At 35.3% G+C, this 24,706-nt stretch overlaps 1 protein-coding gene across 1 annotated transcript in view; it reads left to right on the top strand.

Moving 5' to 3' along the window:
* The window catches only part of LOC150092976 (sorting nexin-24-like), a 93,558-nt gene that overhangs the window by 21,666 nt on the left and 47,186 nt on the right, over positions 1-24,706 (top strand). The window contains exon 2 of the mRNA XM_090413267.1: positions 2,953-3,039. Coding sequence (XP_090269393.1) covers positions 2,953-3,039 — 87 coding nt within the window. The remainder of the gene's footprint in view (positions 1-2,952; positions 3,040-24,706) is intronic.

Raw genomic sequence — 24,706 nt, 5'->3', positions numbered from 1 at the left:
GCTTCTGAATCTGGCCGTGGGGAACATCATGCACATAGCACACCCAGAAGTAAGGTTGAGGTTGTATTAAAGAGAAAGAATCTTCAAGATGCTCCAAGTAGAAATTAACAAGTGCAGGTGACAAAGTGCTTCCCATAATGGTTCTTGTATCTGTTTGTAGAATTGGTTTCTGCAGATGAAATAGTCTGAGTGCATGACAAAGTCCAATGGTTTGAATATTTCTAGAGGAAACTCCTCTGATAACAGTTGGAGAGTGTCAGCCAGAGGAACACTGAATAAGGACTGGATGTCTGTGGGCTGAAGGGTTAGGGTTTTTCTTTTTGGCAGAAACTCTGATGAATTTTTCATAGAGGCTCATGTGTGGCTTGCACAGGAACTTAAAAGATGAGCTAGAAATTTGGTTAGACAATAGGTGGAGGTGTCTATGCAGTCAGTTATGGATCTGAGTGGGACTCCTTTATGGATTTTTAGTAGGCCATAGAAATGTAGAGTTCTTCTGAAATGGGTCTTCAGCTTTTTTGATATTGTTGTCATTCCAACCGATCAGTTTGTTGAGTAAGAAATTAACTTTGCTATCTTTTAGCTGATTTGGCTATCAACCAAAAGATAGTGAAGTGAACCAGTGAGCAATAGGCCACTGATCAGTTTAATTTCTCTTTCATAGAATGAAGAATTTTTATGGAGCTATTATTATTAGGATATTTTAATGCCTATATGTGAGAACAGGCAATCTGTGCTTAGGCAGATTTATGATTTATATAGAATAATTTGTCATTCTTTGGTAAAAGTAATGCTTGAAATGAAAGAGCCAAAAATGAATGAAGACAAAACTTATCACTAGATAATTTTTATCATGTGACCAGATGGATAAAGTCTTCACTTTGACCTACCAGTCTTGCTTGCTGCACAATGGATTTTTGCAAATGGAGCAGATTGTGATCACCGCCTTGCCTACTGGAAATTAATATTCATATTGTTCTCATTTTATCTTACTTGCACTAATGTGCACTAATCAGGGATTGCCATAAAAAAAAGCCTCTAGCTCATTCGGTATAGACAATGCCCTTTGATTGGAAAGATCTGGGTTCAGATCCCATCCAGGATATGGAGAACCTTTATCAGGGCTTTACAACTGAACACGAGTTAGAGCTAGTCTTATATGGAGGTAGAAGGGATTTTCTCTCAGAAACGCAGTTTTTCATCCTGTAAAACAGATTCACCAGCCTAACAGGCAATTTACAGCCATAGTAGATAATCTTCTTCTTCTTTCCAGTGCTTTTATCCCACAGGTGCAGGGGCCGCTATTACATAATGCAACTTTTTTTTTAAGCAACCCCAAACAGCTTGTTGCTGAGCCTGGCATTTTTTTAAATTTTATTTATTTTTATTTAATGTCTGTAGATGTTTGTGTTCAGGGGATGGTTTGGCTGTTTTAGGGGACAAAAACAACCCAAGTTTCCAGGTCAAAAAAACTGCCTACCTCAGTATGAGACTGGCTAACTCACCTTTAGTTGAAAGAGAGCAAATAAGGGTTCCTCAATGATCTTGGTTCAATTGGTTCAATTCCTGTCCAAGATCATCTTGGACAGGAATCGAACCCAGGTCGAATCGACCAAAGGGTTCGATTCGACCTGGGTTCGAAAAGTCTATACCGACTGAGCTACAGAGGCTCCCATAGCAGATAATGCAAATGGTATTAACTGCCTTATAGTAAGCAGTATTATGTTTCTGAGAAGCCAGTTTGTTTGGTCATAATAGGCCATTGAGCCTAACATGAAGGGGAAGATGGAATAGGAATAGATACAATAATTAACAAATTCTTTGCAGCATCATTACAGACTAAAAGTTTTAAACTTGTGGTGCATTGCACCATGCTCTTAAGACTGCATGTGAACCTGTTTTCAAGCCAACTTGAGGCTTTTACCTTAAAGCATTCAATATTCCATGTCTATAATGGGATTCAAACCCACAGTCTGTTGGTTAGTGAGCAGAGACACTATGTACTTGGCCATCCAGGTTAACACGTGATTCATATATGATTTCTGTCAGTTCAGTTATGTTAATTAGTAAGTAAGAAAGAAGTGGGAAGAGCATTTAATTGTATTGTCTCTCTCACACACACACACTCTAATACGGTAGAGTGGTGTACTGTAAAAAGATACTTCTGTGCTGTTGTGTACTAAGTTGGTTTCTAATTTTCTAATGGGGATGGGCAGGAAAGAGAGGAAAGCAAAGAAGATCCAGAAGTGAGTAACTAAACAATATCTAGATTATGAAGTGTTCGCAGCATGGATAAATTGATGGAATATGCATGATATGCTTGACCTGCTTGGCTAAATAGAGAGTGAAGCTGCTCTCCTACTAGCCAGCATATTGCAGGTTCATATGCTCTGAACATGGGTGTTTGTGAATGTCTTCAAGTGGGAAATGATTTCATCATCCAGTGTAAGACCACCACTCTACTTACTGGAGGCCAGAATGGCTCAAAGTACCATTTTGATCTCTAGAGCAGTGTTTGTAGATTATATAAAATAATATAAATTAATAAAAAATATTAAAAAATAAAACCTTAGCCTACTAACATGCTATAGGTTTACAACCTTTCATTGTGGGAATTACATAAAAATGTGTATATTGAAACTTACAAGAAGAAGGGGAAGAGAGGGGATCTGATTAACATAGAAGAGACAGGAAATTTTTCATAGAATAATTAGAAGGAATGAGGATGAATAATAAGAAGAGGATGATGAAGAACTATCCATAGTAAATTGAATACATATGTGTTGTTCAAGGAAATGAGACATAGATTTTTTTACGTTAGGAGATTTGAGAAGTCATGACATTAAATGAATTTAGGGAATGATATGACTGACAGTCAAATTAGATCTTTTGCAATGCATAATATTAATTCAGTTTTTTATGTAAATATGCACATTTGGTAATTTTTTGCAGGTATACCAAATTGAAGTATTTTTGTCTTCAGGAAAATGTCATAAACTTGAAAAGCGCTATCGTGCCTTCCACAATCTCCACAAACAGGTAAGTGGCTAGAAAATGTATACTGTTTTAATAGAAATTGCACAAATGAATCATTTAGAGATTGTTATATTCCACATGCGCCTCTAATAACTATTTTGCTTAAGGCTGAAATACCTACATAAAACAAGGAAACTATCAGTCAGCATAATCACATGAGTCTACTTTTACTATAGCAAACACCATAACAGATCTATTCACTGTAACAAACTACTAAAAAGTTCCAAGCAAAGTATTTTTATTCTGGACACTTCGAAGTGCCTAGGGTAGAAACACTAGCATCTTACTAATTGCATGCATATGTGGAGAATATACATGTTGTAGTATTTTTCTACTATGATGTGAAATAGGATCTACATAATTCACATGCAATTTTAGGAACAAGTGAACTAAGAATATTAAAGTTTAATGATTCAGTCCCCAGACCTCCATTAAACTTCAGATAATTCATTGTATTTACTCTTGTAATTATAATCTTACAGATCAAATGCTTCAATAATCTTTTAGTAAGCATATTCTTAACAACCTAGATATTGAAGAAACAAGGATGAGCTAGCAATTTTGGATTTAGCTGACTAAATTGTATTCTATATGGTACAATAAATGAAATGTCATGTGCTAACTAAGGCATCACCTGGAAAGAGCAGGTGGCAGGCTTGCTATCCTTTTGAAGACCCCAGAAATCAAATTCAAAGAAATCACTCTAAATCAATATTTAAATAATAACAGTTCGACGGAAGCTCAAGCTGTTGAAATACACCTACCAAACCATTTTATTTCAATCACAAACGTCTACCACCGTGGTAATACAAATATTGATATAGACATCATTGAAAAGCTAAGCGAATCTTCAACTGATAATACAACCATTATACTTGGTGACCTAAATGCAAAAAGCCCAATGTGGGGCTCCCCCAATTTAGACCATAAAAGTCAACAATTGGAAGACCTCTTTACAGATTTGGAACTCACAACAATTAATAATGGACAGAGCACCTATCTCTCTAAAACTACGGGAACTGAATCTGCTATTGACATCACAGCTATTAATTATAGCATTGCATCATGTACACAATGGAAAATTTTAGGAAATCCCATCAGTGACCACAGACCCATAATAACAACACTAAACTTCAAGATTGATCAAGAACAGCAAATCAAAAGGACATGGATCTTCAGAAAAGCCGACTGGACAGGATTTACTCAAATCTTGGAGAGCCTCTGTTAAGATGAACCTGTTTCTGGAAACCTTGACAGAAAATTACAAATCCTTACTTCACACATCAGTGAAGCTGCCAAAGCAACAATACTAAGAGGCAAATGAAAAATACCTGGATACCATACTGGAAAGATCACAGTATTGATTCAATGATTACAGAAAGAGACAATATCAACAAACAATTCAGAATTAATAAAACTGATGAATACAGAAAGAAATTAATGGACATAACACACAAAATAGAGCAAGAAATTTGGAAGTGCAAACAAATGAAATGGGCAGAGCTTTGCAGTAATCTGGATCCAAGAAAAGACAGCCAACACTGGAACATTATTAGAATCCTAGACAACAATATCAAAAAAGAGAACCAACAGAAAACACACTGGAAAAACCTATTCAAACAACTCCAAACTTCAGTATAACAGAGAGGATAAGACCCTCAATAAACTCACAAGTAAAATACTAAAACAATCAAGAAAATACCAAACTAATGACATCTTCTCTGAAGAATTTACACTAAGTGAACTAAATTCATCAATTGAGAAAACTGCACCTAATAAATCTCCTGGTAATGATCTTATCTTTGGTCATATGGTCAAACACCTTGGCAAAAATGCCAAAGAATAACTTCTTGACATTCTCAATACCTCTTGGCGAACAGGCAAACTTCCAAAAGATCAGTTATTGTACCCATCCTGAAACATGACAAAAATGCTGTAGAATGTCAAAGCTATAGACCTATCGCATTAACTAGCATACACTGTAAAATTACTGAAGGAATCATACACTCCAGGCTCATGCACTGGCTGACAAAAAATAAGAAAATTAACTACTACCAAACTGCCTATAGAGCCCGTCATTCGACAACAGATCAATTATTCCACTTCTGCCAAACAATAATAGATTCATTTCAGGAAAAACAAACAAAAAAGACAACTGTTATTCCTTGATATGACTGCTGCTTTTGATCGTGTTTGGATCAAAAAATTAATACTAACAGTACATGATATTGGAATTAGAGGAAATGCTCTAATCTGGATTGCTGATTTCATTAGAGGAAGGAAGATCAAAGTCAGAATCAATGCAGCAATATCAAGAGAGCAGAGAACCTGGGCTGGTGTTCCCCAGGGCTCAGTACTCAGTCCCTTACTATTCCTTTTATGTCAATAACATTCATCCCTACCTTACAGAAGACACAAAAGTAGCTTGCTATGCAGATGATATAGCCATCTGGCACACTAGTGCTAAAATCAAAGAATCAGAGGAGATTCTAAACAAATCCATGAGAGGATTAGAAAAATGGTCAGATGAACTTAAACTCAAAATCAACCCAGACAAAACAAAACTAAGCACCTTTAGTACAGACTGGAAAAATAGACATTCCTACAATTCCAAAGTCATGATCAACAACAAGGTAATTGAAAAAGTCACAAATCCAAAATATCTTGGTATTACACTTGATCAGGAATTATGTTTTGCACAACACATCTCTAACACTTCCAACAGAGCTCTAAAAAAATTAAATATACTGAAAAGGCTTTGTGGAACAAATTGGGGTGCAAAGCCAAAAATCCTCAAAACTATTTACACTACACTAATAAGACCAATAATGGAATATGCAGCACCTATCTGGTCACCTTCAGCCTCATCAGTAAAGGAAAAATTAGACAAAATACAAGCAAAAGCATCCAAGATTATCATTGGTGCAGTCTCATCCACTAAAAACATCAGAGCCCAACAGGAATGTGGGCTTGACCTGCTGGAGGACAGACGAAAATTTGCCACCATAAAATTCATAAATAATATCAGAAGCTACCAAAGCGATCATATCTCCCTAAAAACTTATGAACATTGGAATCAAAAATGCAGACTTCACAGATCATCAACTTTACAATATGATGACACTATCAGGAAGGAAATAGTTGTTTTAAGGATACTTGCGACATAAGACTGAATGATATAATCACGTAATCACAAGAAAGATATTTATTTAACCAAATATTTCGGTCTGGAAATAGCAGACCATCGTCGGTGGTATTACAAGAACAGTTTAAAAAATATACAAGCTAGAATACTAACAATAGATCGTTGAAATTAGAACATGCCACGTGATGTTATATCACTAAGTATGAAACGAAATATTTTGAAGTAGAAACATGATTGAATTTGCTATTAAAAAAAAAAAAAAAAAAAAAAAAAAAAAAAAAATTAATGAGTAATCTTGATTAGGCTTTCCCAGATTTTTGATATAGATATGCAGTCATTACGATTCAGGTTGGGATGATGCAGCAAGGCCTCCACGCTTTCCTTGAACAAACGTTCGAACCTATAACGGGATCTATGTAAGAGGCGCGTTTTGGACCAAAGGATGCTGTGGTCAGTTTCAATCCCGTGTTGAGCCAAACCAGACTTTTCAGGTTTATTGTGAAGAATGGATGATTGATGTTCTTGGATTCTTTTTTCAAGAGAACGTCCAGTCTGTCCAAAGTAAGAGAGATCACAGTTGCAAGGAATTTGATAAACTCCAGGAAGAGATAAAGTTGAGCGTTTGTCTTTAGGAGAAGGAAAATGAGAAGACAATTTGTTAATAGGAGAATACGTAGCTGTTAAATCATATTTCTTCAAAATTCTTGCGATAGGTTCTGAAATACCGGAGATATAAGGAATAGGTACTCGACGTATTGAATCTTTGTTGTTTTGTGGAGGATTATAAGATGTAAGAAGACGTTGAATACTTTTTTCAGAAAAGCCATTGAGTTTCATGTGTTGCTGGATAGTAGAAAGTTCTTTCTGTAGATAATCAAAAGTAGAACAATTAGTTTTGGCTCTTTTGATGAGACATTTTATAATTCCTGTTTTATGACATGGATGATGGGCTGATTCTTTCAGAATATAACGACCTGTGAATGTTGGTTTCCTGTATACTGTAGTTGTAAGAATATTTGAAGATGATCGGATGAGGAGAACGTCTAAATTAGAAGAAAACAACCAGTTATCTTTTTTAGACGTTCTCCTCATCCGATCATCTTCAAATATTCTTACAACTACAGTATACAGGAAACCAACATTCACAGGTCGTTATATTCTGAAAGAATCAGCCCATCATCCATGTCATAAAACAGGAATTATAAAATGTCTCATCAAAAGAGCCAAAACTAATTGTTCTACTTTTGATTATCTACAGAAAGAACTTTCTACTATCCAGCAACACATGAAACTCAATGGCTTTTCTGAAAAAAGTATTCAACGTCTTCTTACATCTTATAATCCTCCACAAAACAACAAAGATTCAATACGTCGAGTACCTATTCCTTATATCTCCGGTATTTCAGAACCTATCGCAAGAATTTTGAAGAAATATGATTTAACAGCTACGTATTCTCCTATTAACAAATTGTCTTCTCATTTTCCTTCTCCTAAAGACAAACGCTCAACTTTATCTCTTCCTGGAGTTTATCAAATTCCTTGCAACTGTGATCTCTCTTACTTTGGACAGACTGGACGTTCTCTTGAAAAAAGAATCCAAGAACATCAATCATCCATTCTTCACAATAAACCTGAAAAGTCTGGTTTGGCTCAACACGGGATTGAAACCGACCACAGCATCCTTTGGTCCAAAACGCGCCTCTTACATAGATCCCGTTATAGGTTCGAACGTTTGTTCAAGGAAAGCGTGGAGGCCTTGCTGCATCATCCCAACCTGAATCGTAATGACTGCATATCTATATCAAAAATCTGGGAAAGCCTAATCAAGATTACTCATTAATTTTTTTTTTTTTTTTTTTTTTTTTTTTTTTTTTAATAGCAAATTCAATCATGTTTCTACTTCAAAATATTTCGTTTCATACTTAGTGATATAACATCACGCGGCATGTTCTAATTTCAACGATCTATTGTTAGTATTCTAGCTTGTATATTTTTTAAACTGTTCTTGTAATACCACCGACGATGGTCTGCTATTTCCAGACCGAAATATTTGGTTAAATAAATATCTTTCTTGTGATTACGTGATTATATCATTCAGGAAGGAAATAGGTCTTGATCAGCTAAATGCCCTCATAAACAAAGAATCCCTATTTTCCAATCCTTTACCTTCAAATACCTCCCATAAATCTAAACCTTACCAAACTCTATACAAAAAAAAAAAATCAAAAGAAATGCTCAAAGAAAAAGGCCTAAATACTATCAACCTTCTTTCATCCTCCAAATGGATCGTCAGACACCAGTATGATTAATGGGGGTGCTAGTGTTCTTCTACTCCCGAAAGGTGGAAAACTTTCAATAAAAGTTGGATCTGGGAGAATCGCTTTCAATTTTACCAGCTAACTTTACGCAATAAGTAACACACTCGAAGCCTACTTAAAATGATGACCATTTCAACAATCCGAGGGAATTATAATTTACAGTGACTCAAGATCAGCTATGGAGGCAATACCAAGCTCACACAAGACACCCATAAACTCGTAAATCAACTAAAGTGTTTAGGAAAAAGTTGCATTTTACAATGGATTCCTGCTCATGTAGGCATTGATTACAATGAAGCAGCTGATAAATTAGCAAAAGAAGTCAGAGAACTCGAACAAGAAACTCACATGATAACTCTTGCTGATGCTAACGCACTAGCAAAAGTTAGACTAATTCCCCTGAAATCAGTGATACAACATCAAATTCCCGAAATCAATGCTGACAGAAAGACCACCACCATGATAGCAAGACTATGAACTTACTACAAACTACGATAACAAGACTACGAACAGGACATTATAGAGGAATGAAGATCAATACAGATGATACGAGAATATACAAAAACTGCAACAACTGCCCCAATGCTGAACTGACACCCACTCACATCTTTACCTGTCCAGCAATTACAGCAGCCTTGCAAGAAATTGATCCTAATCCTGAACAACAGCTCTATACAAACAAAATCATCGACATAGCCAAAGCAGTTCGAGGAGCACACGGAAACATCTAAGACTCTTCAAAGGACAAGACAACAACAACCTGGTTAAACAAGGAGGCCCATTCTGTTTTCATCAGGGAACAGTGGCAATTGCTGACCTGGTTAGCTGGCTGAGTGGTAAGTGTATCCACTCTCCAACCAATAGGCTGTGGATTCAAAATTCTGTGGGCATGGATGTTATGATTGTCTTTAGGCAGTAGACGAATTTCATCACCTGGTGTAAGACCACCACACCACTTATTGGAGGCCTGAAGTGGCTTGAAAAGTTCCATGTTTGGTCTCTGAAGCAAGGTTTCTTGACTATGTCAAAAATACAAAAAGTGATATAAAATCAATCTAATAAAATAATCTTAGTTTATCCATGGTGTAAATGTACTATAGGCTTACGATTAAACCTTTTGTGGGCAGAATCATATTAAATAGTAGTGAAAAGTCAGCTACTAGAAGAAACCAACCCAGCATCAGCAGTCAAGATAGGCACTATCAGTGTAAGAAGTAAGAAAAAGAAGTGGATTTGGCAGAAGAATTGGAAAAGAAGCATGTCAGCATAATCAGTGTTACCAAAAACAAAGAAGACAAAAAATAGGTGAGATTATTCTAAATTATAATTAAAAGACTTTATATTCAGGCAATAATGATCAGAGAAAGGAAGAAGTAGCTATAATATTTGAAACTTAGCACAAAGATAATATCTAATCTTGAAGGGTAGTGGGAAAACATCAAAACTGGGAAATGAACAATGAGACTTATTAATGTCTGTGGTCCCACAGAACGTTCTACTAACAAAAAAATAGAAAAAAGTTTGAGTCAATTGAGAAGCCATTTGACAAAGGAAAAGTTGGTCCTATTGGATATCTAAAGAGCAGGAACAGGAAATGGTTATCAGACATATAGAAATGTTTTGGAAAATTTAGAGAAAAGAGCAAAGCTAATATTAAAAGTAACTTTCTGTTGGCTTCCTGTTTGGTACATGGACTGGTCATTAATAGATTTGAAACAGGAACTAATCACCATTTGGTTTTGAGCAGGATAAAAATTAATATTACGTATATTAAAAAGGAAAAATATGCAAAAAAAGTTTTAAAAAAGAATTAAAGTTAAGTGGCTTTTAGAGGTGAACTGTAGACTCTACTATACAAATATTATTTTTTAAAAATGTTTAAAAATTGGCAGAGACTCGGGAAACATTGATTGATTCAGCCAGTGTGGTATGTGTTGAAGTTGTCTGCATGGATAGAAAAATTGAACTCCATGAATGGATTCAGGAAATAAAAGATTCAATCATGGAAAAGAAGAAATCAAAGCTAAATTTCCCAGCAAGGAACTTAGCAGAAGTCCTGAAAGAAAAGAATGAAAATTTTGCAAAAATGTTCTATTTAGGTGGAATATTGCAGTGCCAAATGTCACATTGACAGATGAATTGGAAGTGTTCATGATATTGCAGAACCTGAATATGGCCATGGGTTTAGATGGCATATCAGCTGTGTATTACGAGAATGTGCAAGGGAATTGGTATCTTCTCTGCATAAAGGAGGCTCCAAGACAGAAGCAGCAAATTAAAAGTCAGTCAGTAATCTCAAGAGTGGTGGTTAAGGTATTGGAGAAGTTGGCAAAAGAAAGAATTCAGGACTGAATGGACAGAAATATGATACTTTATATAGGGTGACATGGTTCTGTGAAGGGTAGTTCTTGCTTTAGTAATTTACTTTTTTATAATAAAGTAACAGTGGAGTTGGATAAAGGAAATGCCTACTTCATGAGACTGCTGGACTTTGCAGAGGCATTTGACAGGATTCCACATGGAACTCTGTTGCATAAATTAGAGCAAATGGAAATGGATCTGAAGCTAGCAATTTGGATTTGAGGGTGGCTGATGGACAAGATATCAAAGAATGGTTTATGTGGAGTAGTTGAGTCCAGGAGAAGACAAGTGACTAGTGGTGTACCTCAGGGCTCAGTACTTGGCTTGGTCCTCTGTTGTTCAATTTGTACATCAGTGATATAGGAAATGATCTGATGAGAAATATTCTGTTGTTTGCTGATGATGGAAAACTGGGAAGATTGATAGTAAACGAAGGTGATGTTAGAGATCCTGCAGGATGATTTAAATAGACTGAGAGTTTGAAAAAAGCAGGCTGCCAGTTTAATGTGGTCAATGTAATGTCATGCACTTTGCAATACACTCATTAAAAATGAATAAAATGGGTGTATGTTTTTTTGTTTAAAATATTTATTTATAAAATTTTATTCGGTATGTTTTGGCTGAATATTTAGCTAAGCTGTGGACTGAAGAAAGATTAAACCTTCACCTAACCACATAGCCAAATAAAATGCAAGAATTAAAAAAGTGATTATTATTTCATTGAAAGAGAAAATTGACCAGAGAGTTTATGAGAATACAGTCCTCGGCTTTGGAGTTTCCTTAGCTTGCACTACTTAAAAGACATGAACACTGTCCAGGTGTCCTTATATTCACCCTTTATTAGTGCTTTTGATTATAGTTTCGCTGGTCTGACAGCTGTTATGAACTCTTGGTTTTATCAGATCAGGCAGAGGCTTTAAAATGGCAAGCTCTCATTCATTACCAGAGCAATCCTTTCAGAGAGTTGTATTTTTCATAAGTGAACAGTGGTCAGTGCATGTGACTAATTATCAAAGAAGAGTCAAAAAGTCTTCATTTCGGCATTGTAAAATAAACAGCTCAGTTGATATTTCATAGTTGTATATATATATATATATATATATATATATATATATATATATATATATATATATATATATATATATATATATATATATATATATATATATATATACAGTCTTGCCATAAATACTATTACAACTGCCACACACACCCCCAGTACTGCCCACAGAATTGCACATGCCTGGTTCTGTTAGTGGCACTGTGCTCAGCCAACATTCATATGTTTATCAGTAGAGAGCGAGAGAGTTGTCTAGCTGTACGGGTTAACACGAAGTGGAGAGATTATGAGAACCATGTAGCTGTATAGCACTTCATAAGTGCTATGCAGTTCAGTTATAACGTTACAGAAGATGTATCTGACCGCAAAGAACAGGTCAACCATGCAATGTTAGGGCACAACAGCTTGTGAGGGCTTTGAAGGCATGCCTCTGCCCCTGTGAGAATGCAGAAAGTGATGTTGCAAGAGATGAATGTTTTGCAGAGAACAATGTCATGTGTACTAACTAACTGATGACCTGGGATGAGAGCCTATTGTCATTCTACTGGACACTTCCTAATACCACAACTTATGTGGCAGAGGGTGGTAAAATCAAAAGCACTTCTCCCGTGGTAAGCAAACAACAGACATAGAGATATCCTCTTCACAGATGAGAAGATTTTCACCATTGAAGAGTCATTTAACTGCCAAAATTGATTCAGTATATGCCCTGAATGGTCACATGACCAGTGCTGTAGCCCCAGGATTCAGAGAGGTCTTCACCCTGCACCAGTGATAGTTTGTGGTGTGTGTGTTGGGGGGGGGGTGACATATTAGGGGTATCCAAGTTCTATTTCTTTGAGAACACTCAAGAAGGGCAAAACTTCTTTGGCAGAGGTTTTGACCCCTTCAAGACACTGCTGGAACCTGTGGTATGGCCCCTGAACAATCTTGTTTCACAGTGGGAAGTGGACCTTTCAACAGGCCTTCTCCTGCACACAAGGCGAGGACTACACAACAGTGGCTAGAAGCGAATGTGCCTGACCACATATCACCATCTGATTGGCCATCTGGAAGTCATCCTGATCTGAATCTGTTGGACTTCAAATTGTGGTCGGAGCCTGAAAGTAGCCTGTAAGAAATGACACCTCAGCATCACCAGCCTGAAGGTGGATTTCGAGCGAGGAATGGCAGCATTTCTGTTGGGTGTTCGGCATGCCAGCATCGTTATACATGTGGTTTGTATGTGCTGAAAGCTACAAATGATTTACTACTGATAGATTAAAGGTTTATGTGCTGTTCAAGTTGGGAAGTACATGCTAATACAACTCTGATACTGAGGATTGTATTCTCATAAGCTTTGTAGTCTTTATTTGAAACTTTCCAAGTTTCTTTATATATATATATATATTTGGCTATGAAATTAGTATGATCAAGTGCATATAATAAACAACTATGTTATACTAACTAGTTTCACCAACTAAGGCTGTTGGCATCTTCAGGGTACATAACTAATGTAAGGCACTAAAATATATAAAATGTAAAAAAGCCAAACTATTAAACTTTTTAGTGCCTTACATTAGTTATGTACCCTGAAGATGCCAACAGCCTTAGTTGGTGAAACTAGTTGGTATAACATAGTTGTTTATTATATGCACTTGATCAATATAATCCCATTAAAAGTCATTCCATCTCCTATTTCTGTTTATTTTACATTGCTAAAATGAATCTTTTTAGGCTCTTCTTTGATAATAAGAGAAAATAAAATTTTTGCTTTCCCTAAATGTAATAATTGTCAAATATTAAAGTGTAGAGTCGAGGGGCTTCAATTTGGCATAAGTGCGATATTGAAATGGAGGATGTTATGGATCCATGCTAATATATGGCTATAACATATGGATCCATATGTTTTAGCCAGATATAGAAAGAAACCTAAAAGTGTTGAGCATTTAATAGAGAGCTTGAGAATATAATCTTCTCATAAGCTCTTTAGTAAATTTTCAAAACTTAGAAATGTAATAAGAAACTTAACTTTCTATCTACATTTGACTATAAAGCCAAATATAGAAATCTTTTGCTATAAAGTTATTAAGTTTTATTAACTTAATAATTTATTAAGTTTTATATAATATTTGGCCTCTGTTTCAATATCTTGCTTATGACAAATCTAAGTCTCTCTGCTCTATACTTTAATATTTTATTATGCACCTGCCAAGAGTTCACTTATGATTAATTTAACTTTCTTACATAGTTCTGCTACGGTATTAAATGAGAGTTTTTTTCCCTCTTTAATTCTGCTTGTAGTTCCGAAGTTTTTGAATTTGGTCGATTTGAAGTTTGGTCTCTGATGGGAACTAACAGCTCAAAGCAGTTGTTGGGGAAGTGAAACTTAATCAGTACACTAACAGAGGTTATGTTCTCATAAGCTTTCTAGTAAATTTCCAAAACTTTTAAGTTACTTTCCACATTTTGGATATATAATATAGATGAATCTATAATATCCTCCATTTCAATACAATAAAACTGCCATTTAATTTTATAGGAACATTTATTTAAAAAACAGTACTGCATAAAAATATTGAAAAATATTGCGCTTATTTCCTCAAATAATGAAATAAAAATATAAACAGAACTTTTATTTAAAATTATGAAATATAAAAAAATAATTATGGATTTAATAATCAAAATGGGAGCCTGTGTAGCTCAGTGGATGTGGCGTTTGCACACCACCGCGCTAGGCCGCACGAAGGAAGTTTTGGTTTCGAGTCTAGTCGGAGACTAGAGGAAATTTTTCTAAGCCTTTTTTCGACCGGTTCCCGAGTTAGTCGATCTCTGGCACGGGCAAGCAGGTTTTTCCTCCCGGAAACTCGGGTTTTTCGTCCTGTAAACTCAAGAAAATCGACCGTAGAACCCACATTATTTCAGACATTAAATATATTGTGTTAGGGTTAGAGACCACGAGATGGTGGCACATTTGAGCCGTCTCTCTTCACTGCGTACCGCTTAATTAGTGATAGCCTTGGGCCATCTGTCTCTGATTGGGTACCAGTGGAGATTGAACTGCCCACTCAGTCTCCAAAAGTTAGATAGGGCTAAATGGCCTCGCCTACTCCCGTATATACGGGAATAAAAAGGCGTTAGCTGATTTTAAAAAAAATAAAAAAAAAAAAATAATCAAAATGAATTTGCAATAAATTATGATGTAGGAAAAGGAATTTTTCAGCATTTTTGGAAGTAGTCTGTTTTCTTCATAAATATTCTGCCTTCTGAAAAATCTCTTTTGATAAATATGAATATGCTGGCAGCTGTTGCTGAAAGAAATTTTCTCAGAGGGGGTGGAAGGTTTGGAAATGATGGAAAGAGTACTGAACAAGAAATGAATTGAAGATGATAAAGGTGATATACATATATATAAAACTGAAGATAAAATATGTGGATGTCTGAATTAATCACTTTGAAAGATTGCTAAATGAGATTGTCAGAACAGTTGTAGAAAATATGCAAGAGAAATGTAGTCACCAGGGACATATCAATACTTGAGATAAAATAAAACGCCATCAGAAATCTGATGTTATGTGATGCAGTGGGAGTAGATAATATTATTATTATTATTACCAGAGACCTCCAGGGAGTCAGGGATTCATCACGGGAGGCCACATATCATCCACACCAGCTATTATATATTTTCTTGAATTCATTCACATTAACTGTGCTCGCCATCTCTAAATGCAAACCATTTCTACTTATTGGGGGGCCTGAAATGACAAAGGCTATGTTTGGCCTCCAGAGCAGGAGTTCCGGTCTCTGTCCCTCCATCCCATTACTCACAATGCATTACTCAATGCATTGTGAGTAATACCCTTTAAGGGCATGTCTAACATACTTAGAGACCTAGAACTTCTTCCATTTCTAGGGTACATTAGTTAAAATGGTGGTAATGTAGGTTGGCCACCAGATATTATACATGCCTGAACCTGTCAGTTACAAGTTGCGAGGCTTTGGTCAACTGGTTATAATCCTGCTACCACAGACTCTACCAGGTCATGCCTGGAGAGGGAGTCAGAATAGTGAAATGCACTGTCTAGGTCACAGAATGGCAAGGAGACTGGTTGCTCTCTGTATGGGTGTCATTTTCACGAGTCTATTTCCTCCCACTGCATGTCCCTACTCTTTCCTTTCATCTAACAATAAACCAAAAATGAAAGAGACAAAGAATGCAACACTGCTATCAAAATAAATCTTCCCCGACAACCAGTTCACTTAAATAAATCAAACCAAGCACAATATTCCAAACATACCAGAATCTCTACCAAAAAAAAAATCATTTCCACATCCACTTTATGCATCTGTGGCATTAATTCCAACATTGCCAGCATGCATCACTGCTTACACTCATCTAAATCAGACCTTCTTTTCTTAACAGAAACCCATATTACAGCTACATCAACCATAGTTCACCATTATTCCCCAAATTAGATGCTTGACGATTTTTTGCTTATGCCTGTGCTCTGACATTGCCTTCCAGAGAATTCCAAATTTAGAATTGCCTGCTTTTGACCTCCTCTGACTCAAAGTTTCTTGCTTAACATAGTAATGTTCGTCTTCTGCATTTACTTGCATCACACCAAATTGCATAACTTTACATAGCATTTAGTAGCATTGAACTGATAACTATTTTCATATACCTACAATTCCAGCCTATTCAAATCATTTTTTATAATTCAGTTGCATACTTGATTACTCTATCCTTGCATCATCAGCAAATAGCTGTATGTCTCCTGTCAAATCCTTCCTAGTGCTATTAATGTAAAAATTGAATGACAGTAGACACCAAAGACTGATCTCTTGGCTACATCACTGGTGACCATAAGTCTTGGAGACTCACATTTCCCATGTGCCACTCTTCCAAGTTTAATGTTTCCCATGTACTGCTGATAATATTTCTATCTAGTATTCCTTTCTTTTAGGGTTACACAGTGATCAGCATTCATTTTAAAAATTTTATGGAATTTACAACCGTGTTAAAAAAACTTTTTTTATTATCCCGACGTTTCGATCTTCACATCAAGATCATCATCTGGAGCATACATAAGCATACAGAACAAGCTGAGTTACATCATTAACTGTAAGCTAGAGAAACGATGATTTGATCACATGTTATTCTACTGACGTGACCTCTGGTGAAAAAAATAAAATATAAAAAAAAAAAAATAATAAATAAATAAATTTTTACATCAAGCTAAATTCTATTTTTACAATGACAGGGATAAACATTCTTTTAGATGGTTTTCTTTCAGAAACAATTGGTGTCCTATTTTTACTATTACAATTCTTATTTTTGATTTACAATACTGGATTTTCTACAGTCCTGTTTATAGTGGTTCTTGGTGAGGAAGGTCAAATATATACCTTCCAAATGTTTGGGATTTTTAAACCATCATTGTTGTTCAGATTGGGGTGGTTGCTGATAATCTCACAGGCTTCCTTTAATTTCCATTCATACCATGTTCTAGTGTGATGTAGACAGCTGGTGGTTTTCCAGTCAATTCTGTGTAAGGTATTCAGGGCATGATCAGAAAGGCCAGCTTCACCATATTTAATGTGTCGTTTATGTTCTTTTTGTCTAATAGGAATAGTGCGTCCTGTTTCTCCTATATATGGTATGTTGCAAGTACAATAGATCCGGTATACTCCAGGGTGAGCTAGTGGAGGGAGTGGGTCTTTGGATGAGTCGAGTAAGTTTTTTAATTTTGCAGGAGGTTTTGTATTAAGAATTGTAATACTAAAAATAGGACACCAATTGTTTCTGAAAGAAAACCATCTAAAAGAATGTTTATCCCTGTCATTGTAAAAATAGAATTTAGCTTGATGTAAAAATTTATTTATTTATTATTTTTTTTTATTATTTTTTTTTTATTTTTTTTTTATATATAATTTTTTTTTTCCACCAGAGGTCACGTCAGTAGAATAACATGTGATCAAATCATCGTTTTTCTAGCTTACAGTTAATGATGTAACTCAGCTTGTTCTGTATACTTATGTACGCTCCAGATGATGATCTTGATGTGAAGATCGAAACATCGGGATAAAAAAAAAAAGTTTTTTAACACGGTTGTAGATTCCATAAAATTTTTAAAATGAATTTCTATCTAGTAACTCACTAACTAATACCATAGGAGTGAACCTAGTATTCTCCTCACTTTGTTAATTCCTGCATTATAGTTTGGTATGTAATGTTTTCTGAATGTAACATCCATAAACTTAGCTGCTTTCCAGGTCATTGGATCATGATCACTGACACTAATCAGAGAGGAAAAAGATCCTCCCTCTTTAATTGAAACCTTGTCCCCCTCTCATTATACTATAGTTAGATCTACACACTCCTTGACCTCAGGTTTCTTCTATGTCACATACTGCCTGAGGAAATTGTCTCACAACAGCTCAAATTCAGTTTCATTCTTGTAAGAAAGATTTTTATTTCCTCCTTGGTTAATCAATATTTAAATAATTACAGTCACTCATGATGATTGCTTCTTTAGTACCTAGCAGGTTTATTTGGCAATGCATTTCATCACCAGCAACCAACCCACTAGGTCTGTAACAACACTTCATCTATTTCATCTTATTAGATTCCACCTCACACTAGATAACTTCAAACTCATTGCTGTATGGAAGTTGTTATTAATATTGCAGCTATGTTATTAACATTGCACTCTGCCCTGACTGTGCTCAAATCATCCAGTATCATTAGAAGCACACCCCTCCTCTCCTATTTTGTTTGTTTCTCCTAAAAGTACTGCTCCCTTTACACTCAATGACAGTATGTATGTCTGCCTCTGAGAGCCAGGTCTTATCTGAGGCTACAATATATTCATCAAAGCAACAAACTCTACCCCCATTGTTCCTAATACTCTTGGCATTTGTGTATTGACATAAAAGTTACCTCCAGACTTTTTTGGGATACTCACGTCTGTAGTCTGCATAACCCCAGTGGACTACTTGCAGATCTCTTATGCTGACATCCTTGCACATACTAAATAAGTCTGAACCATACACAATCATCCTTTCATCATAATCATCTTCATGATTAAGCACATTCATATCATTAACACATTTGCAGTGTTAGGCATAGATTCTCACCATTCCTCCCATTGTGATCTAGTTTTTTCGACTCTGCATTAAGTCTCATTCCAATAAATAATTTCCACTGCTGCTAAAGTGCAGCATTTTGGCGAAACTGTGGATTTACTGTTATGTAAATCCATTCTTTCCTCAGATTCACATCTAAAATCTCACAACCATTCCTTTTATGCAGCCTTCATATTCAATAATTTGCCATCATAGTTTTCAATAAAAGAAACTGAATTGTAAATTGCACAATAGATTTTAAAAAATTCATGGATTACTTTACAGTTCTTTAGACAGATAATACTAGTAAAAAAAATTATACCAAAAACTTACAAAATGCTTTAAATGATATAATAACAATGAAAGAATTAAAGGATAACCTAAGTAAAATAAAAAATAGTAAATCGGCAGGAGAAGATGGAATAAACTTCAAACTGTACAAATTTCCTCAGAGATTAAAATTTTTAAATAAAATATATACAAATGGACAGATACCAATAGAACGGAATACAAGTATAGAGTAATGCCTATATTTTAAAAAAAGAGGATAAAAGAAAGCCTGCTAGTTATAGAGGTATTAGTTTATTGAATACATGCTACAAAATATATAGAAGAATACTTAATAAAAAATTGAAAATATACAGTGAAAATATTATTAGAATGTCAAAATGGATTTAGAAAAGGACACTCTACAATGGATGCAGCTTTTTCTTTAAAACTACTTAGAAGAGAATTTAATTTAGAAGCTCATCTTTTTTCTTTATAGATTATGAAAAAGCATTTGACAAAGTCAAAAGATAATATATGCTGTTTGATATATTACAAAGAATAAATAAACCTAATATTTAGTATATGCAATATTGAATACAGTAAACCCACGATTTAACGGACTAAAGGGGCTAAGGGGTGTCCGTTAAATCGCAAATTTTTTAAAATTAAAATAGCTGTAACATTATACTGCAATTTTATCAATATTAGTAATAATAGCACTGTAATAACAGAAAAAATGTTTTACATACACTTTTAGATAAATTAACGTGAAGTGAATGTTCAATGTTAAGGCGCTTGGTTTAGGTAATTCTGCTTTGAAAAAAACTATTAAGTTTTTTTTTTAACTTTTGAATTCTGCTGTTTTTTATAATTAACTTCCTAAAATTACAAAAATATGTGCAATAAAACTGTCGTAGAAAGTCATGCTATGCAACAAAAGAATCAATTACAGTGTGATTGATGTGATCACATCCTAATCATTCGCCGAACATGTTTTATGAGCGGTGACTCATTTATGTCGGCTAAATTACTACAGTATTTTTCCAACATATGATGGCCTATTTGGCAAAATTTGTTAAAAATAACAGGAAATTAATAACAAAAAATAACCTGCTAATTTAATTATAAGCAAATTTTGATTAAAAGCATTTTAAATAAAGGTCAAAGCTGTATAACTGAGAGACCTCCACATAGCTTTAAAGGAATGCGGAAAACTGACCAGGGCTTTTGACCTAATGTCCAAACCTCATCTTCTCGTGGTGCACCCTGTTGGGTATCTACCTGGATACTGAACGAACGATGATGGGCTGGCAATTTGGGATTTAGCCGACCAAATTGTATTCTTATTGTGTTAAACCAATATACAAAATGATGGTACAACATGACAAAATTTCATGCTGGCTGGGGCGTCGCCCAGTTAAACAAGGCCCCCGTTGTTTTTGCCAGGGAACCAGTGTGAACAGCGAAAAGTCAGCTACTGGAACTAATCTGAAAGCACACCCCAACTCAACATCACCAGAGTTAAAGATCGTTAAAGTTAAAGTAGGAAATGATTGTCAGACATACATTTTGGGAAATTTGGTGAAAAGAGCAAAGCTAATAATAATGGCAAACACCTGTTGAATTTCTGCTCAGGACATGGACTGGTTATTACTAACACCTTGTTCCAACATAAAAATGTGCACAAATTCACATGGAGAGAAGAGGCAAGGAATAAGAAAAGTCTCAATGACTATGTGTTGATAGTGATGTTTTCTCCCTGATGCAGGACACCAGAGTGTACAGAGGATTTGAAATTGGAAGTGATCACTATTTAGTCTTGAGCAGGATAAAATTGAATTTCATATTGAAAAAAGAACATGTAAGAAAGTTTTAAAGCGAATAAAAGTTGAGCAGCTTTCAGATGTGAACTGTAGACTAAAATACACAATGCTGTTGAAGAAAAAATGAAAGAGTTTGAGAACAGAAACCAAACCTTGGAGATTCATTGGCAAGCCTTGAAGGAAACCTTGATTGATTCAGCCAGAGAGGCATGTGGTGAGGTAGTCTGCAAGGATAGAAAAATCAGAACTCCATAGTGGACACAGGAAGTTAAAGAGGCAGTGAAGGAAAAGAAGAAAGCATATCAAAAGTTCCTGGCAAATAAGTCAGCTTTTGCTCTTAGAGAATACAGAGACAAATGTAAGAAAGCGAAACACTGTGTAAAACTAACTAAACAAAAGTCATGGGAGGACTTTGGCAAGAACATAGAAAATAAATATCAAGAAGGTGGTAAAATATTCTGGAGGTTGTTGAAGCTTAGAAATGGAGGAAAGAGTGCTGTAAAAGGAGTTAGAGATGATAAAGGTGACATGAAAACAGGAGAAAAAGATATCCTTGAAGTATGGAGGAAGTACTTTGAAAAATTGCTAAATGAAACATGCAGTGATAGCACAGTGGTAAAAAACACTTAACAGTCATACAGTCAGGAATACATATCCATACTTGAAGTAGAAAAAGCCATCAAAGGCTTTAAATGTGGAAAGGCAGCTGGAGTAGATGATATTTGACCAGAAATGCTGAAGTATGGTGGTATAAAAGTCTTACAGTAGCTGCACTGCATAGTTCAGAAAGCCTGGACAGAGGGATGAATTCCCGATGATTGGAGTAGAGCTCTCATAGTACCCATATAAATAAAGTGAAATAAAACTGAATGTGAGAATTACAGAGGTATTATTAGGTATTACAGAGGTATGAGAAGAATTACAGAACTACTGAGTGTTCCTGACAAGATCTATGCAAGTATACTTGAGAAACGGTTGAGAAGAATTGTGGAAGAAAAGCTTGGTGAAGAACAAGCTAGATTCGGGCCAAATAGAGACTGTCAGGATCAGATCTTCACTTTACGACAAATAGTTGAGAAAGCATGGGAATATAACATAGATCTATATTTAAGTTTTGTCGATCTGGTAAAGGCATATGACAAGGTGCCAAGAGAGAGAAGCTATTCAATACGCTATAGTTATATGGTGTCAATGGGACATTATATCAAGCAATAATTAGTCTTTATTTGAGTTGTAAGTCAGCAGTTAGAATTGAAGGGAGTACAGGAAGATGGTTTAATGTTAAATCTGGTGTGAGACAAGGATGTACATTATCCCCTCTGTTATTCATTATCTATTTGGATTACATTATGAAGGAAAGTGGTATTAAACATTATATCAGAATTGGAGATGTTAATTTCAGCTCTTTGCTTTATGCGAACGATGTTATACTTCTAAATAAATCCGCTACAAGTTTGCAAGATTCCTTAACTAAATTGAATAACTGTTGTAATAGATATGGTATGAAGGTCAGCATTAAAAAGACAAAGACAATGAAAATAGGTAGAATTGTTGAAAATGTCAACTGTGTTGTGAACGGGGAACTGTTGAACAAGTAAAACATTTTAACTACTTAGGCACTATTTTTAGTGAAGATGGTAAATTAAATATATAAATAGACAACAGAATCAACAAAGCTGGTATGGTAGGAAGTCAATTGAATAAATTCATATGGAATAAAGGAGAAATTAGTCGGAACACTAAATTAGCTGTATACAAGACAGGGTTCAAACCAGTTTTAACTTATGAATCTGAGAGCTGGGTCAGAAGTAAAACACTTGACCGAAGACTAGAGACTGCAGATATGAGAGTCCTGAGAAAGATTAGAGCCGTGAACAGATGGCATCAATGGCAATATCATATTAAAAACGAGGATATTAGGAAAGAATTTGACATTGTCAGCATCCAGGAATGCATTAGCAGAGCTAATCTCAGGTGGTATGGTCACTTAAATAGAATGGGTGAGGAAAGATTAGCAAAACAAGTGTTCTCTGCCAGGCTGGCAGGAAAGCGACCCAGAGAAATACCAAGATATAGGTGGATTGATATGGTACGAAGTGCCTTAGACGATAGAAATATAAGATCTGATAATGTCTTGACAAGTAACAGATTGATTTGGAGGAAAATTGTAGATAGGAAGTTAGTAATGATGTAAATTTTTCATGTAGTACTATCATATCCTGTACACCTCTTGAGGGTACATGTCAGGAATTTGATGATGATGATGATAAAATTAACAGGGTGTTAATTTTCACATGTGACATACGGACTGGAAATTTTGTCCGTTAAATCGAGGGTTTACTGTATATATAAAAATAATGAAATAAAAATGAAAAAATAAACGAAAAACAGTGTATAAACCAAGCAGTAAGACAGGGATGTGATGTCCTCTGTCTCTAATACTTTTTAATATTTAATATTTATATTAGTAAAATATTAATACAGTGGAATATGTGTGTGTGGCAGAGGTGACTGTTCATTTGAGGAAATCTGGTATGAGACAGAGGGCCAAAAGGACAAAATATAATGTTATTTGCTGCTATAGGCAGGTATGATGTTGAAAACATGCATCAGAAAATTAGTACAATGAGTTCAGATCTAGCCATTATGGTGTCTTCTGGTCCTATGACCAGATCACCAGTCTCACACCCCATTCCATCACCATAGTGTTGGAAGGGACTTGGCGCTAGCATGACAACTAATTTTTTCAAATTTTAGTTAACAATTTAGTTAATTTAATTTTTTGTTTGGTTTTGTTTTTTATGGCTGTGTGTGATAGATTGAGGTATTGAGATTTAAGAAAAAAATGTATGTTTGTCTTAAGCAAACACATTGTTTTCTTAAAGTAGATATTGGCAAAAAAGGCAAACTCAGATTATGAGAAGCTAGTAGAAAAGAAAAAAATTCCAGAGAAAAAATTTCTTTTGCTATGTGACAATTTAAAAGAAAAATGGCTATGGAAGGATAACTTAAATGAGTGCTGATGGTGGCAAGGTAACATCACTTTGCAGGAGTTTATCATCCAACTAAGGATATTACTTTGACATATCCTTAGTTGGATGAGAATAGATTGATTAATTGGATGTACTTAGGATATTGCAGAATCTTAAAGTAAATATGGCTGTGGAATTAGATACAATATCAACATAATTTTTACAAGATTGTGCAAAGGAACTGGCAGTGCCTCTGACTAGACTGTTTAACTTTTGTGCTCCAATAAAGCCCCAAGGGAGTGGAAGGAGGGCAAAATAATTCCTTTGCATAACAGAGACTAAGACTGTTCTAGAAAATTATAGACCAGTCACTAGTTTGGGATTATATATTGGAAAAGTTAGTCAAAGACAGAATTCAGGAATGGGTGGATAAGAATCTATGTGGGGAGGCAGCATGGCTTTGTGAAGGGTCGATCATGCCTTAGTAATTTACTAACTTTTTATAATAGGTAACAGCTGAGTTGCATGAAGGGAATAGCTACACGATGATACTGCTGAATTTTGCAAGTGCTTGATAGGATACTCATGGAACTCTCTTAGGCATATTGGAACAA

This window comes from Typopeltis vanoorti, chromosome 24 (assembly GCF_054136105.1).
Source record: "Typopeltis vanoorti isolate ZY-2024b chromosome 24, IOZ_Tvanoo_1.0, whole genome shotgun sequence".
In the NCBI taxonomy this organism is placed as follows: domain Eukaryota; kingdom Metazoa; phylum Arthropoda; class Arachnida; order Uropygi; family Thelyphonidae; genus Typopeltis; species Typopeltis vanoorti.
Note: the sequence above shows the minus strand (reverse complement) of the source record. Positions and strands in the feature narration are given on the sequence as shown.